The sequence below is a fragment of the Lytechinus pictus genome, chromosome 2 (genome assembly GCF_037042905.1).
Source record: "Lytechinus pictus isolate F3 Inbred chromosome 2, Lp3.0, whole genome shotgun sequence".
Lineage (NCBI taxonomy): Eukaryota > Metazoa > Echinodermata > Echinoidea > Temnopleuroida > Toxopneustidae > Lytechinus > Lytechinus pictus.
This window is the reverse complement of record NC_087246.1, coordinates 63509303-63527505: the sequence shown is the minus strand read 5'-3', so window position 1 is coordinate 63527505 and position 18203 is coordinate 63509303. Positions and strand designations below refer to the sequence as shown.

At 35.4% G+C, this 18203-nt stretch overlaps 1 protein-coding gene across 1 annotated transcript in view; it reads left to right on the top strand.

The window, feature by feature from the left end:
- Positions 1-7243: 7243 nt before the first annotated feature.
- Positions 7244-18203, top strand: part of LOC129269047 (dipeptidase 1-like) — a 25938-nt gene continuing 14978 nt past the window's right edge. The window contains exons 1-8 of the mRNA XM_064095714.1: positions 7244-7248; positions 7775-7910; positions 11469-11601; positions 12844-12994; positions 13800-13866; positions 16001-16177; positions 17090-17198; positions 17740-17815. Of these exons, the coding sequence (XP_063951784.1) occupies positions 7244-7248; positions 7775-7910; positions 11469-11601; positions 12844-12994; positions 13800-13866; positions 16001-16177; positions 17090-17198; positions 17740-17815 (854 nt within the window). The remainder of the gene's footprint in view (positions 7249-7774; positions 7911-11468; positions 11602-12843; positions 12995-13799; positions 13867-16000; positions 16178-17089; positions 17199-17739; positions 17816-18203) is intronic.

Below are 18203 nucleotides of genomic sequence, written 5' to 3'. Positions count from 1 at the left end.
TTATGTTAGTTACTGCATTGCGCGCCTGGCACAATCTTCTTTACAGGAAAATATAATTAAAGTAAGTACAGGAAAGTTTAATTAAAGCAAGTGGCTTTCGCCAGTTTCATAATGTGACAAGCGAATGGTTTATATCATGTACCATAAAAGCATAAAATAGAATGTGTCATCACCTTGTTTCCTCATATTACAATTAGGAATATATTGGACAGGTTGTTGGAAATCATGCATGGTCTCAGATAATTCATTCATGTATAAAAGAACCCTAATATTTCAAAGGGATTCATTGAGTTCCTAAGCAAAAACCTCCTTCATTTGAAAAAAAAAATCGTCTTCGTTGCATTTGGATACTTGGGTATTGGATATTATAATTTCATTTTTTAAAGTATGACAAAGGCCTTATATGCATATTCTTTCCCCTCTTCTTTTATTTTGCTGTTATTTTATTACATATCACATAACGACGTTTCTTCTCTCTCCCTTACCTGTTATGGTAGCCTCGACCGCCAATTTTCTATTTATATTCATCTTATGCTCTATTTTCTTATTTCAATAATCATGTACATAACTTTATTTCAATTTTGTGTCATCCCTGATTTGTGTGTTATATACACCGATAATACTGTAATAGATATACCCCTTGGGGTCAAATACATTATACTGTGACCGCGTTCAATGTTTAGTTCAAAGTTCAAATTCAAGGCTATACTCGTTATCGTCCTGGCTGGACGCATCTTCGGGCCTATTTATGTGCGATGAGACACCTACTAGACTTTTATACTCTTATACTTTTGTTATCACTATACTGCTACTGCTGGTAATGATAATGACGATGACCAAGACCACAATGATGATGATGATGATAACTTCATAACAATAATAGTACTAATAATAATAACAATATTAATAATAATGATAATAATTACAATAGTAATATGTAACTTGTTGTTATTTTGAATAAACAAACTAGTCAGTTTTGACTACTGTTGCCTTGTTTCCTTTTTAAACTATAATTTCTTTGTTGAAAAAACGGCGAGTCTAACTTTTTTTTTCATTCCCAGGAAATCGTGCAAGACCACCTCTCCTGCCCTGTATTAAAACGCTATATCATGACAAGCCCGCTCGAGGTGCATTTCGAGGGGTGTCTCATCAGGAGTATACAATAATGATAATGATAATAGTAAAAATAGTCTAATAGCCATGATGATGAATTTCGTGCATCAAGTCACAAAAAAATAACAAATGATTTGTGTTGCATAACTTTGTCTACTGTTTCGCCAGTGAAACACAACACAGTATATCATTTTCTTCTTCACTATTCTATTTCGTTTTTATATTTTTCTTTATTGTTTTTTCTCACATCAACAGGTGTTTGGGGAAGGGGTGTATAAATTATTGTCACCAAGTAGGAAAACTAGTACTCTCATACAAAAAAACAATTTACTTTCTCCATATGAATAAAATTATAGTCTAAGTTGTATTTTAAGACTAACTATTCATAACACACAGTCAAGGATCGCGATCGCAATAGACCTATGCAAATCTCTCAAAATATTCTTATTCCAGTTTTTCTTTAACAAAGTCTACCCATTTTATTAGACTAGTCCAAAATATTGAATGGCTCATTTTGTAGATGGTGTCTGTAAAATAATTTAAGCTATATACATTATAAAATTGGAATCCCGTCAATATCGCAATTAATCTCCGGTGTGAACGTATTTGAAATGACAACAAAAGTGTTTGTGATTGACTATAACATTTCTTATAAAATTCATGATTAGTTTGCAAAGTAACATTTTTGCAAATTGAATTTCTTTGAATGCAGCTCTGGATGAGTGTATTCATTCAATATAGTATCATCCATCTACACAATTTGAAGTATAATTTCTTTGAGACGGCTGAGAGTGAAAGATTAAGTCAATGCCGAGCAAGAGGTGGAAAAAAATCTTGTATACATTAAAGTATTAACAGTCAATAAAATGTGTATAACACCTTTGTGATATATTTGACTTACTATGTTTACTCAAAGACCATTTTATATACTGAGTAGATTTCTTAAGGTTTTTGTGAATACGCCCCTTGAGAATTGAATCATATACGCACACAAGACCAAAGAATAGTCTGAATGCAGATGTTTTACTACTTTTTGTTCTTTCAAGACATATCAAATATATACTATTTTGTCTTTCAGTTCAAAGGGAAATGCAGGCACGAATGCCATCGAGTCAGTGGGTCGAGCATATGAAAGGACAGTCTGCGAGAGGGACTCTAAAAGGAATATTTTTTCTAATTTGGAGTCACCAGTCAATTTAAGAACACTTCTCCACCCCCATCCCTACCGAAAAGTGGGGTCACGAGAACTGCTGTAATTTGACTGCACACATTAACGGTTATACATATAATATGGTTGATAACAGACTATCCGTTTGCGATAAAAAAAAAATAAAAAATAAAAAAACGTTAGAATATTCTATAAAATGTTTATTGCCTTTATAACATAAATTGTGGCATTTCAGGTAAAATAGGGAAAAAGAAAGTAAGAAAGATGGATATAATGTTAATTAGGCACGGTCTGTATAAATGATTTTATCAGAAGTCTCTAAGCACTCGACTATAATGCGCATAATTATAACCAGGGTCCCGTAACACAAAGGTTAGCGATCAATCGTACGCTTGATTTTCACGATTGATTGTACATTGTAGTCAATGCAGTCAATCGCAGAAAAAATTTGTACGATCATTGCTAAGCTTTGTGTAACGGGCCCCAGATCCCCAATTACCTCACCTGGGTTGAACGCAGCAAACACTCTTGACTCGATCGTGTTTTTTTTTTACCCAGAGACGAGAGTCAGGTACGGACCCTTCCAGCTGCCTCCAGACATCCGTATCGTTTAAAAACTTTGGTAAAATATGAGGCTATAAAATTAGCAAGTAATAAAATAGATTCATCGATCATTTAAAATACATAAAAAAATAATGACTCATAGAAATTACAGAATATCGATATCATCGGATTTGAACTATACAAATTTTCCCGTAAAAAGACATTCCTTCTATTTTAAACGGCAAAAAATGATATGTTAAATTACAGAAAATAGAGGAGTAACAGTTTTCCATGATGATTTTGCATTTTCTGTGAAATCTAGGGCTTTTATGTTTGTTTTAACATATCGAGACGGTCTGAATACACCCATAGGATAAATAGATTTAGGGCTTGTTTGGAAAAGGCTTGGGCACATTTTACAGACTTTCAGTTACGCCTCTAGTAACAGATGATGTTGAAAAGCCTATAAAATAGGTCTATTTGCGGTGTAAATAGTTATTCTCCTTTTTTTAATCATTATTATTTCTCCGTCTTTGATAATCGGGAACTAATCTAAATCCTCCAAAGTTATACAGTGCGTCCCACAAAAAACGAAACGGAGGTTTAGCCATGATTTATCATAACTTAATCACAAATATAATAGACACGTGACCTACCATTGTAAAGCTTAGAATCTCCTCTTTCATCTAAAATTACTTAGATTATTCCTTATTCACGCATGAGTGAGCAAAATAATTTGAATAGGGGATACCAAAAAGTCATTTGGCGGGCTGTATCTGGGTTCCAAAAAGAAAACCACATTTTAAAAAAGTTCAATATCTGCTCTTTAATTTGATACCTCAATTACAGAAAATGGTCAAGAAATAACAAAGTTCTGGTTATTTGAAATAATAGGCTTGAATTTCAATAATATAGAATTAAGAGGTTCTACCATCTAGCGTTCAAACTCACTTGACACTCCGTTTTGTTGACGATCAGCCATGCATTAAGTCTTTTGTTAACCATGCGATAGCTTCTGTGGGAAACCGGTGAAAACACGTTTTTTTAATGAAGTTATGGAAATACAAGCATTGTTTCGAGGGAACAGAACTTTTTTACTTCTTGACCATTTTTTGTGATTAAGGTATCAAATAAAAGAGCAGATTTTGAACTTTTTAGGCATGTGATTTTCTATTTGAATTCAGATACCCCCCGCCAAATGAGTTTTTGGTGTCCTTTCTTCAAATTGTTTTTGCTCACTCATGCGTGAATGGGGAATAATCTAAGTAATATCAGATGAAAGAAGAGATTCTAAGATTTACATTGATAGGTCATTTGTCTATTTTATTTGTGATTAAGTTATGATAAATCATCGCTTAATCTCGGTTTCGTTTTTTCTGGGACGCACTGTACAACGAAACACGCACTGTCCTTTTCTGATCATGTAACTGCAAATACGCTCTAAGAAAGGAGTACTGACGAGTATTTTAATCGAGAGATTTGGCAACAGCTGCACAGACTCTTCAGGGAACGTACAGAATCTATTGTCAAATGCCCTTCATGACAACGAAATCTTTGTCAAGGGTTGGTGAATCAAAACAGCAGTTTCGTCCTTGGCTCTTGACAGACGACATTAGCGAGTTTTGTCAACTCCGAAACGTCGGACAAAAGTGCTGTTCCGATTCATCAATTTTCGACAAAGACCTCCGAGATATTCATCGTTTTGTCATTGATTTGACTAGCAGTTTCAATACATTTGCTGCGTGCTGGGGTTGATTCTACCTCGCAGTGTGGTAACTCCAGAATAAAGATTTATTTTGTGAGAAATAGGGGAAGGGGGTACAAGGAATAAAAGAGAATGCATTATGTACAGTACTACAAGAAGCTTAACACAAAAAGCGCATTTAGTTTCATGATTTGGGAGCGTGCATGCCATAATAATGTCAGTTGAGATTTACCGTGACATAAGATCCCATTAAGGAACAATAAACACGGGGATATAAAGGTGACACTTCTGATATGGTTTATGATGATAAAAGTGATAACCCTCATTGACTTGTGATAGAGAAAAGAGCCTCATTGAGATCAAGGGTTTGTTTTATCAACTAATAAATAATCACATTAACCAAGTGGGGCGTCGTGGTCTAGTGGTATGACTCTTGTCTTTCAATCTGAGGGACATGGGTTCGATTCCTAGCCATGGGGTATGGTATTAAAACCATTATGCTGCATTACTGTAGAGCGCGCTTAGAGACTTCTGATACAGTAAGCGCTATTATTATGAGCAATTGTAATTATTATCCTTATTATCAAGGGAATGTAAAGAAATGCAGAGGTGATCAATAGTTCGTGAACCTCGCCAGAAAATGAACATATTGAAAGTGTTCAAGTTCTGTCATGTCTTAGATATGTAATTGTGAAATCAGGTGATAAAATATCACATTCAATAAAGCTTATTTCTCTGGGCTGTATATGTTGTTGTGAACATTCAACACTCAGCATGAAGGAGTGCATTTTGTGGTGGGGGATCATTAACTTTTGAGCACAACTGTAGGCCTTTACATACAAATATTAAATACCGAATATACACAGCTGGTCTAAAAGAAGGAATCAACTTTGCAATTTTTAAGGTGGAGATTATTGCTACGGAGGCGCGATAGCTCAGTCAGTAAAGCGGGGGTTTCGGATTCTGGTGACCCGGGTTCGATTCCCACTTGGTGCGCTAGTGCCCTTTGGTAAGGCATTAATCCCCATTAACGGGTCCCTAGGAGAGGACCTGAAGCAATCGGTCCTCTGGTTGCTTTGTTACAAGCATTCATGCTTTCTCAGTAATGAGGGGGAAAATCAACCACAATTTACCAATTTTACTTTGGCCGAACCTAGGAAATCAAACAAGCACGACGCTGAAAAAAAATCATCAAAATCGGATGAAACATAAAAGATTCTGTATTTGCACGGTATTGTGCAAAACATAGGTGATATACTCTAAATTACAGGGATTTAAAATAAATCCTGGTAGAATGTAGTTGTAGGGACCAATCGAATTTTGGATTTAGTTTTAATCCTAAAGACTATTTTTGAATCTCAAAGGATTAAAATTCTAATCCCTAGAAATTTAAAAATAATTTTTAAAATCAAACGTAAATCCCAAATCCGATTGGTCCCTATATGTTCACCTTGATTTTTTAAATCACTTTAGAGTGTATACAAACGAGAGAGACGATGATGTCACGAACTCACTGTTTATTTTTTCAACTTTGGACAGTTGAGTGTTGTCTATCTGTGCTACCAAAATGAGTAATGAAAATCATGGTGATCGTCATAGATAATGAATTTGATAATTTATCTGAAAATCAAAGACAAATACACAATTCGTACTACAAAGACGAGACACGGTGAAAATATTTGAATAAGCCTCACTATTACTGACGTGTCAGGCTGATATAATGATGATCATGCATTTCAATTTGGCTGTATGCCTATGAAGTACTTATTAATCACAAATCAATAATTCATCTTCGTTTATGAGACGAGACAGTAATAGAAGAAAAGAGGGGAAAGAGAATAACAAATCAATTCATGCACATATTACCAGATCAGCCTTTGAAATTCTAGTAAAAATGTTTATCTTTAATTGTCGCTGCTTTGATCTTGTTTCTGTCTTTTATTGTGGGTGATTGAGGAATGGTTTGTCGGACGGACAGTTTTATGCCAGGCTCAACGGATTCAAAGTCACCTGCAATGATTTGAAATAAAAGTTTTTAATGTGTTACGATTTTCCTTTATTTCAAAATGACAACATCTATATCGTGTCGCATTTCTCCCAACACTATGAATATTTTTCATCATCATATGTATATCGATATGGGGAGGGGGAGGACGACAAAAAGATTAACTCATTTTTTTCTCACTTGAATAAAAGGGAGTATAAAATGACAAGACCAAGGCTTCTCTTTATCACACACTATCCCCACTTCTCTTCTTTCTCCCTCCCCCCTTCTCCTGTATTTACCCCCTTTCAAATGCAACCCTAAATAGCCATGATAGCGGTGACAATAATTATTGCTCCATTTTAATTACGTCTAAGACGTAGGGTTAGGGTTGCAAAAGGGTTTTATGTTAGGTTATGCGTTAGGTTTAGGGTAGGGTATAGTGTTAAACCCAGTGTTGAAGTTGGTCATTCGATTAGTGTATGGAATTTAGAACGGAGCAATTGTCGCCAGAGCAAATGTCATGGAACCGATATAGCACAGGGTCTACCATGAGAAAAGTTACCCACAGTAAAGCATGCTACGTGGCACGAACAGGGAAATTCACTCATTCTTACATCTTAAGAGGCCTTAACATGATACCCCAAGTTGTGTAAATAATTGAAGTTAAATTGCACCCTATATACATGATATAAATGGCGTAATCTGCTTAGCCAATTATCAACCATAAATGGCGTAATAAAAAGGCTACCCTAAGCGGCGAATGCCAGTGAATGGTACTGAAAAAGCAACACCCCCCCCCAAAAAAAAAAAAAAAAAAAAAAAACAACTCATAAACGACGCCTGGGCGCCCGAAACGGACCCCTGTATCCATGCAATATCATAATCTTAAAGTTGCTGTGGGAAAAGTGCTGGTTAGCAAATGCTACTATGCATGATTGGTTGGAGACGTTTGCTTGAAAAAAAAATGGTATAATTTTTTTTAGATCAAACCATAAAGGTTGGTTGCTAAAGTTATGTTATACCTAGCAACTGTTGCTACATTACAGAAGCTCAGTTTTGTACCTTCTGATAAAAAATATTTACCAGCGACCAGCCGAATTCAAAGCTTGTGTCATTTTCTGAACAATTATTCTGTCTTTTTTTTTTTTTTGGCGACGATCGCCTGTTATAGGATTCAAAACAAATACTTCACAATATAATATAATTTATTTTAATGCTTTCTGGTTAAGTCTTTTCTTGTATTTGTCCTTTTCTACAGGCACAATGATTTACCATATCAATTTAAGAAAGGCATAAACAATCAGCTTCAAACAGTAAACTTGAATGAGCGACCTCCATGGAATCCTACACATACTGATATCCCAAGACTTAGGGATGGATTAGTCGGGGCTCAGGTAAAGTTCATTATTTATTTTCATGATTACATCGCCCCCGCCATTGCCATCATTTTGATCGTCATAACTTAAGTAATGTCACTAATATGACTATCATCATCGTCATCATGACCATTATCCTCACCATCATCATCATTTCCACCGGCATCATGACTTTTACCACCATATCACCATCATTACCACCATCGTCATCATAATCTTCTTCTTCTTCATTATCATCATCATCATTGTCATCGTCACCACCACCACCATCATCACCATCATCATTAACATTATTGCCATCATTATCACCATCATCATCATGCATCACGAAATGTGCAAGATAATCATGAAAATGTTTCCAATTCACCACATCAGCGCTCTGAGTTGGCCCCCTAGCTGCACTCTCCGAGAAACTCTGAAGACCTGGCATCTCGCGCTCGATGCTTCGTAATGTTACCACTTTCCCAAATCAAATAAACATCCTATTAGTGATATTGTTTTACAAGAACGGTTGCTTCACCTCCTCTCCTTTATTATGAAAGTATGAAATATGAATTATGATAAGGAAAAGTGGGGATATGACATTATTAGCTCACCTATTCATGGTGCCGGGGCGCATTTAACTGTTCACACAAAATATTGCCTAACTTTAAAATTCAATAACATCGTCATTTCCTATCTTATATTGATGAAATGTTCAGCTTTTGCTTGTTAAATTTTACTCTATTTATCCAAATATCATTATCGTCTGCGTAGCTTAAGCAGTGATTAGTTTAAAGATGCGAGCTAAGTGGATAAATTATCGCTATTCGCTGCAACACATTTTTCCTTTATAGGTTCTGTGTATAACGTTGTATGTACTCGAGTGCAAGTCCATTTACTCTCACTAACGAGTTACAGATTTACTCCTTTAAGTGAGAATGGAACCCTCAGAAAAAGTGAACTTAAAGGGATGGTCCGGGCTGAAAATATTTATATCTTAATACATAGAGTAGAATTCACTGAGCAAAATGCCGAAAATTTCATCAAAATCGGATAACAAATAATAGAGATATTGAAGTTTAAAGTTTAGCAATATTTTGTGAAAACAGTCGTCATGGATATTGATTAGGTGGGCTGATGATGTCACATCTCCACTTTCCGTTTTCTTATGTTATTACATAAAATCATATTTTTTTCATTATTTCCTACTTGTGTGAATAATATGTCTCTCTTATAATGAAATAAGTTGCAGTAATAAATATCTAATGCACTAAATCAATTGTCAATCCCATTTTTCAAGTTCTTGGAGGAAAAAATTTGAATAAACCTAATTTCATATAATAAAATACAAAAGAACAAGTGGAGATGTGACATCATCAGCCCACCTAATGAATATTCATGACGACTGTTTTCACAAAATATTGCTAAAATTTTAAAATTCAATAACTTTGTTATTTGTTATCCGATTTTGATTAAAATTTCGGCATTTTGCTCAGTGAATTCTACTCTATTTGTTAAGCTATAAATACTTTCAGCCCGGACCATCCCTTTAAGAGCCGAGAAAGCCTGATAAGATCATTGAAAGTTTGATGAAACTTTTTAGGACAAACAATTAGAAAGTTATGAGCAATCTGAATGTCGAGAACGCTCATGCTATGTGAAGATCCTCCCATTGGCTATACTGTATAATGATCCGAACAATAAACTGTCCTACATTATAATCTCCAAAACATCTCTTATATGGCTCATTTTAATCACGGTGTTATTTTTTTTATATCCCTATGTTATAGCATTCTATTCTTCATCTATCATTGTTAAATCTGCATCATCTCATAAAAATAGCACATGGGGTGCGCGTTTCACGAAAGGAATTACCGGAAACTTTATCCGATAGTTACCATAGGAACCGTGCTTCTCAGCCAATCAAAGGCAATGAAAGTTGTCAGATCTGACAACTTGGAAGAATAATAAAAATATATAAAATTCTCCCCTTATCTATCTACTATTTTACTTCGTATTCGGAAAGAGGTACATGCGTGACATCACACATGTTGATCTCATTGCCAATGGTTAGGTTTTTCATGGTATTATCGATCTTAACATTTAAATGCTTATAACTGCCTTATTGTGTAATTGAATTTTGGCAGACGTGTATCAATCAGAGACCGACCTTTATCGTTACCATCCGAAAGACGCGACCAGGGCTCGAACCTCGTTCCTCTGCATTCTAGCATTACAGGCGCATGCCACAACGCCCACATTTTTGTTCAATGTGTCTCTCAAACTTCATTTGATCTTATACTTTGATTTCTCTGTTTTGTGCAATTCAACCTATTCGAGGTTTTCATTCTCCATTCAATAGGGTCTGGATTAAGTATTTACATTCTTTCCCATTCTCGATTTTCTTAAATATATATTCTTCGATAAAAACAAGGCATTAGCCATATTGATACTCCCAACAAATCCGATATTTGATGCCACGCAGCAATGGAACTTTATCCATCTAGCACCTTTCTACGCTTCTCAATCATAGGCCTGTTATCTTTTTGTGGGTGGAACTTTTCGTCCATTAAAAAATATATGCCCTTCATTTCTTCTTCTTCTTGCAGGGATTCATTTCATTGTCTATTAATAAATCCCATTCATTATTTCTAACACTGAGAATAGTTATTCGTCACATGGGCAAAATGAATCTTAATGGTAATTCTTTCTCTCTTTCTCTTTTGTTTACTTGAAATCTTTTAAAGGGCTTGTAATCCTGAATCTAATTTATATAATAGAATTTTGTAATTTTGAATTATAATAATAATAATAATGGTGGCTACTTATATAGCGCACAGGTCCATCTTTCGGTGCTCATGGCGCTTCAAGGAAAATAAACACAAAACAACAACAATAGAAAACAAAAAAGAATAGAATTTGAATTCTTCTGAATAAACACATTATTAAACTGTTAACATGGTTAATGGGAGATTAAATAAGTTTTCAACTGGGACTTGAATGTTTCTGTTGATGAAATTAGGCGTAATTGGATCTAGGCAATTGATTCCATAGCGTTGGTCCTATAACAGAGAATGCATGGTCCCCCCCCCCCCATTTGTGTCTTGTTCTGGGTGTGTGGAGCAATATAGAGCATCAGATGATGAGTGGAGACTATACGTGAAGGCTGATATTTTGAGATAGTCAATTGATAAGTTTTGATTATATTGTCAATGAATTTCAAGCAGTTGCTATCATTGAATGCACTCAACAGAAAGACCAAACTGTATGGTCCAAGATTTTTCAGGAGGTGCTGTTTATGTTATTTACTATATAGGCAGCATCCCCCGGAAATCAGGTTGACAAGCCCCCCTCCTCCACAAAAAAGGGTCATCGTTCCGAAATAACGGAGAGTTTGGAGCAATAACCTTTTGTTTTTGGTGTGTGTGTTCTTTTTTTTTGGCATGTCAATTCTCTTTTGCCGGCACACCCATTAACAATACCTCCAGCATCTCCCAATTAACATGATAAACATGATTTTAAAAAATCGTTCCCAGGTTCCTGCCAACCGCAAGCAGCCATTAAAACTACATTTTCTCTCGCTCTCATCTTCAGTTTTGGGCTGCTTATACATCGTGTGATTCCCAGTACAACGATGCTCTAATGCATATTCTTGACCAGATTGACGTCATCAAAAGAATGGTTCAAACGTACCCTGAAACATTTGATTTTGTCACAACGGCGGAAGGTACGTTAATTATCAGTTATCCAAAGGCCTAAGAGTTTTTACGTCAGACTTACGGTCATCTGATCTCACAATAATATTGAGAAGTGTAGTCCAATGCACAACAAGTCATGAATGAGAAGATCTTAACATTTTATACTTTGTCACTTTGCCGAAAAGTAAAGGAGTAAAAAAATCCCCCTAAAAAGACCGCAGTATTTTATCGATCTTTGTATAGTTTATCAGATTACAGGGGATTAAACTTCATGTGTACTCTGGATCATCGACTTAAAATTCCAATATTTCGCCTAATCAAATCAAGAAAAGTAGTATACTAATAAACATGCGACATATGTCAATTTTTTTACATCTTCTTTTACAAAGACAAAAAATTATAGTTTTGCCATTACAAAATAGAAGCAAAATTCATATTCTTTTTTTTAATTAAAGCACCAGTAATATGTGTATTTACGACTCTTTTTATGTAAGTGTTATAGCGCCAGCTTGTAGCGGTTCACGTGTTAATAATGTAAACAATCGTGTCAAATAATGATGATCTTATAATAAATGGTAGGCACTTAATCAACAATTGTGATCGTAGTGTCTTTCTTTACTGTCGTAGCATTAAAAAGCATTGGAAGAATTCTGTTATGACTATCAGTATGTTGATATATACAGTTTGATTCTAAACGGAAATCGTTTTTATAGTCTTGATTTTGTTGTTTTGAAATGATATATGAATGTGCAAACTATAGGCACGCAGATGATATTTTGCTTGCACGCTCTGAAAATGTAAAATCTTAAACTACTGTTTTCCTGCATTGTCATTCGGTTATGACCTATTTCTAAATCCCATAATGCTTTTATATCAGAATAAGATAACTTAATATTAAGGGTGGCGCTGAAGGAAGGTTGAGGTCTGTGGGTAGGTGACCGGTCGCCCTTGTGATATTTCAAGTGATGAAAAGAAAAAGAAAGAAAGAAAGAAAGGAAGAAGAGGCCTATGGAAAAGATGATAGCCTGTGCAACCCATCCAATTATGATAACCTTTGGAGTAAAGTTTACTGATAATAATCTTTGTAACTTTCAGATTATATATTCAATCTAACTTTCTTTATCAAAACAACACTGACGACGCCCCTATTATTATTATTATTGTTTTGTGTTTCCTTTGATAATACTAAAATTTACTAATTTTTTTAAAATCTGCACCTATCTCATGGCTCCTAATCTTAAATTATATATTTCATTTACCCCTTCTTACAGGAATCAGAGATTCACATGAAAATGGGAAGATTGCATCTCTAATTGGAGTCGAAGGGGGTCATAATATTGATAGCAGCATGGCTTCACTGCGCATGCTCTATGAACTTGGAGTACGGTATATGACCGTCACACATAGCTGCAATACACCCTGGTAAGAAACGTGATACTGATGTTATGCAATTATTGATATCGAAAAAAGGTGATGACTCTTTCAAATTTTGTAAACATGGTCGACTCTCCGGGGATGTGGGGCGTGCCCCCCCCCCCCGAATTTCGAATTTTGTTCAGCAGCATATGGGAGAGTCGTCTTGTACCACTGCCCCTCTCCCGCCCTATAATGACCAAAACACATTCGACAATAGGGATAAGAATGTGCTTTGTATAGGTCTAAGGCTGCAAGTATTCTTCTATCAGAGGTTACAATTATATCTTAACTATATACAGCAGAATTTACAACCAAAAAAAAATATCTCACAGTGTGGTTTAGATTTGTTATCTGATGATGATTAAGACGCTGGTAATGTCATATCCCCTATTGTTCACTAAGAATGAATAAAATTCAATTGGCAATTGATTTAATGTGTAAGATATTCAATGCTGCAACTTATTTTGTAACAAGCGAGACATTATCATGCACACAACCATGTCTCATATGTAAATAATCAATATCATGATTTCGATCATATAATAACATAAAACCGAATGGTAGATATGACATCATCAACCCACCTATTGAATATTCCTTACTGCGTGCATAGAACTGTTTTCATAGAATATTGCCAAAGTTTAAACATTTGTTATCAAACTTTGATGAAACTCTCAGCGTTCTGCTCCGTGAACTTTAGTCTATTTATTTAGATACAATTATTTTCAGCCCGGAATCCTATTTGATATCTCTCCATGTCTCTCTCATTTTCTGTCTCTCTTTAAATCTCTCTCTCTCTCTTTCTCTATAGGGCTGATAACTGGTTGATGGATGAGGAGACAACTCCAGAACACAACGGACTTACTGACTTTGGCAAGGTATTTTTCTCCTAACAAATTTCCTATAACTGTATAAAAGAGCCGACTGTTACTTCTCATGCCCATTTAGATTGCAGGCACAATATCTGACAAACCAACGCGGCCATCATCCGTCATATAGGCCTAACATTGCATTTTATTACATTTACATGATCTAGCAAATTCGATAGTCAACTTATTGATTGATAATATATCACTTTTCTCGAAAAGTTCTTGCAACCAGGGGCCGGTTGCACGAAAGGATCTTTGCAAGAACCGTCTTTCGTTTTGCTCATTTATGATGCGTCATGTGAAACGCATTTTAAATACCTGCAAGTATATTTTATTCGTCCGTTAAATTAAACAAAATCCTTTATAAGATGATGTGATATCTCATGAAATTTTATAACATTATTTTTATATAAATGCTAGCTAACGAATTTTATTTGTTTGTCCATAAATTTCAGAAATATCCCGCATATATATACAGCGCATCATAATAGATGGGCGACACGAAAGACGGTCATTGGAGAGACCGTTTCGTGTAATCGGCACAAGGGTAATCCTCACACCTCAAAAGCTATATAGGGTCCCAGGATGTGGAGGTTTCGAGGCAGGGCTTGAACCATCACACCTTCACATACTTCCTAACCATGTCAATGTTTTTTTATCATTCATTTATGTCCTTTAATGTCCCTCTGATAATTTAACAGGCTGGTCATTTAAAAAAAAGTCCCCTTTGATCGTCTCGACACCGGAGGGAGACAGATTATCAGGAGGAGGGTTTTGGAAAATATCAAAGAAATCGACCCTAGTTTAGCAACTATTTAGGTTTTAGAATCACTATGATTTGAATATCATGAGCGATCACAGCGAGCGAGGAATAATAATTATGAAGGTTTTTTGGTATAATTTGTATTCTTGATTACAATATCATGTGCCTTCATATATTTTTTTACTTCTAGCGCGGAATAGCTATCAGCCCATTGTTCCCATCCATGTCTTTATGTTTACTTTTATTTCATTTTGTGTAACCCACCTATTGAATCATATTTGTTTCCAAAACATCTTGCATTGCAGTACGAGTGAGCGCAGCGAGCGACAAAAATAGATATGTTGCGTCATTATCATTCAGAATACATAAGCATGGTAAGCCTTCAGACATCTTTTTTTTTAAATACATGTTTGATCTCTTTTATTCTTCAGTCATACAGTAATTACTGAAATCATACTTAACTTCTAGCAGAAAATAATTATGAATATGTTTTACATTTTCTTCATATTGAAGTATGTTTAGGCTTATGTGTCATCATTTCCCTAATTTTAGAGTCTTCACTATCTTAATTAACAACTCTTAACATTTTTTCAGGCAACGAACCTATTGTTCAGGGCGTTGGGTGAGCTAGAGCCACTGAACTAGAAATACGTCTAGTTCAGTGGCTAGAGCACACAGAGGTATCTCTATAATTGATGAGCTATTGCGTCACCCCCATCTAATCCCTTGTATTCCTCTGATTTCGTTTAATATTGTGCATGTTCTGTTGATTTCCCCAGTGTTATTATGATCAAATTATGCTTGGCCATCAAGGTAATCAGGTTGTCTTGCCCAAACCTAATACTGAAAAATGCAAACGTTCATTTAAGTTTCGTTGTGGAAAATTATATAACAATTTACCTCTATACATTAAAAAACTTAACATTTTTTCTACTTATAAAAAGAAGTTTTGAAAATAACCGGTGAAATGTAATGATGGTTTCATGTTAGGACTGTCGGGGAGGGGGGGGGGGGTATTGTGATCTTGCACCACAAGTTCATTCATCTATTCTTTTACATCTTTATATTGATTTTTTATATAAGTATTTATTAGTAATTTTTCATATTGTAATGTTAATTTGATTTATTTATTTTTAGGGTCCCCGGGGAAGAACAGGTTGGCTATTAATAGCCAATCTGAAACGGGTGTATCCCTACGATTTTGTATTACATACATTGTTAAGTTTGATTATTGTTACATTGTTATATTGTTTTTAATTATTTGATCATGTAATGTTTATTTTGTTTTAATTTATGCATTTTTAATCGTGAATTAAAACCAACCAACCAACCAACCAATTTCGAATCGTTGTTTCTGATGTTTTTTTTTGTTTATCTTAGGATGTTATTAGAGAGATGAATCGTCTTGGTATGCTTATTGATCTCTCTCACGTCTCGGTGAAGACAATGATTGATGTCCTCGACATCGTCACGGCACCAGTCATGTTCAGCCATACTTCGGCATACGAACTCTGTAACCACTACCGAAACGCGCCAAATAGCATTCTTACTCGGGTGGTATGTATCAACTATGTCAAACTGTGCAAAACTATATTCAATAATGTGGTACCCATTCTCCTCACCTGGGTTGAGTGCAGCAGAATGCGGATACATTTCTCGTTGAATTCTTTTGCCTGATGATAATTTATGTAGGTTTATTTTTTGTATTGTGTATTGTATTTGTGTCACAGGCGTATATCTCATCACAAGCGTTTGCTTTCAGGGAACTACGCCCTCTTCTGATAACAAATATCTTATATATTTTTATGACAAATTATTTTGTGTAATTTATATTGAAAATTATATTTTGCGAAAAATTGAATAAAATGTTTGAATTGAATGGAATATTTATTCTAACTGCACCCAACTCCACACAATCATGTAGGCCTACTGTAACCAATCTTCACTTGTTAGGTCGCTCTAAATTACTTTTAACAAGCAAATAGAACCGGCCATCTTCCTCAACTATTCATATCTGGAACATTCTGAAGCCCACCTAGCCCCCCCCCCCCCCCCCCGTTTCCGCGGCCCCTATGGTATGTTACATGACGGTTATTTCAGATACTTTCAACCGCTGTTTCCAGGTGCGGCTCCACTGTGTTCAGATAGGGGACCAAGACGACATCATTTTATTTCTAAATTGGATAATAGGCTATTAACCTCTTATTAACTCCCTCAAACAGTACACAGCTCAGACGCTACCCTTGATTTTACTGACTAAGGTCATTTGATCGTATATTACTATAATTCTGTTTATTATGATTAGCAACCCTTTTTATTGATTAATGCTGACCTACTTTTTCCTCCTCCCTTTAAAATTAGCGATATATTTGAATAGCGATCATTATGACATATATTAAGAGAGTATAACACCTCATTGCTAATCATTCCAAGTTAGAAATCTGATAATTGGTTTCATATCTATTTCAGAAAGAAAATGGAGGAGTGGTTATGGTGAACTTCTACACCAAGTACATCAACTGCCCACCCCAAAATGTTACTGCAGATGATGGCTATGCTACACTTGTCCAAGTAGCAGGTACTATCACAGTGAAATCATCATTTCAGCTGTTTTCTACAAAATAAATGTGGTGGTCATCGATGTCGAATTATGCATTGTTTGCGATGGCGTGGGGAGGCTGGGGGCGGCCGGGGGGTATAATGACGATATACCATCAAATCAGATCATGTAGTAATGTTATAGGCCTACTACATTCAGTTCTCAGTAATTTTAAAATACGTTATGTGCTTGTTCCTCTCGCTTATAGACAATACACCTGTCCCTCAAGGTCTTTAACTCGTCGTAGGCTTACCTTTATATAGACAAACACTATTATTACGATTATTATATTATAAATTTCTTAGACAGCCTCTAGCTCCTTAAAAGTATGAAAACTTGTCAAAAATCATTCGTCCATAGTCAATATACTTATTGTATATGCACTGAACGCAAAAGGTACATGATACCCCCAAATCATACGGAAAAATCACAATTATAGTTAAATCTTTCTTACGACGACCGCAGGCAATTCAAATGCGACCTTCTAAGCACAACTATTTCTAATTTTTTTTTCAATTAGATCACATGGATCATATAAAACTAATCTGTGGCTGGGAGTGCGTTGGGTTTGGAAGTGACTATGACGGTGTTGGCACGTAAGTTTCCAATTATTGTTGTTTTTGTTCGCTTGTTTGTAATTATTGGAATTTGTTATTGATTGCTATGTGTGTTTTTTTCTATGAATCTTGAAAATCAATAAAGACTCATGTACATAACAAATTCAAATTATTTTATAATTATTGTTTGTTGGCTTTTCTGTGCTTTTTAGAAATTTTAAATGGAATGTGACCCTTCTTTTGCTCGTCAGATTCCTTTTTTCTAGTTGATTATTTTTAGTTCCTGATGGTTTTTGTCTCACCTGCATAGCAGAGTGAGACTATAGGCGCCGCTTTTCCGACGGCGACGGCGGCGGCGGCGGCGACGGCGACGGCGACGGCGGCGTCAACACCAAATCTTAACCTGAGGTTAAGTTTTTGAAATGAC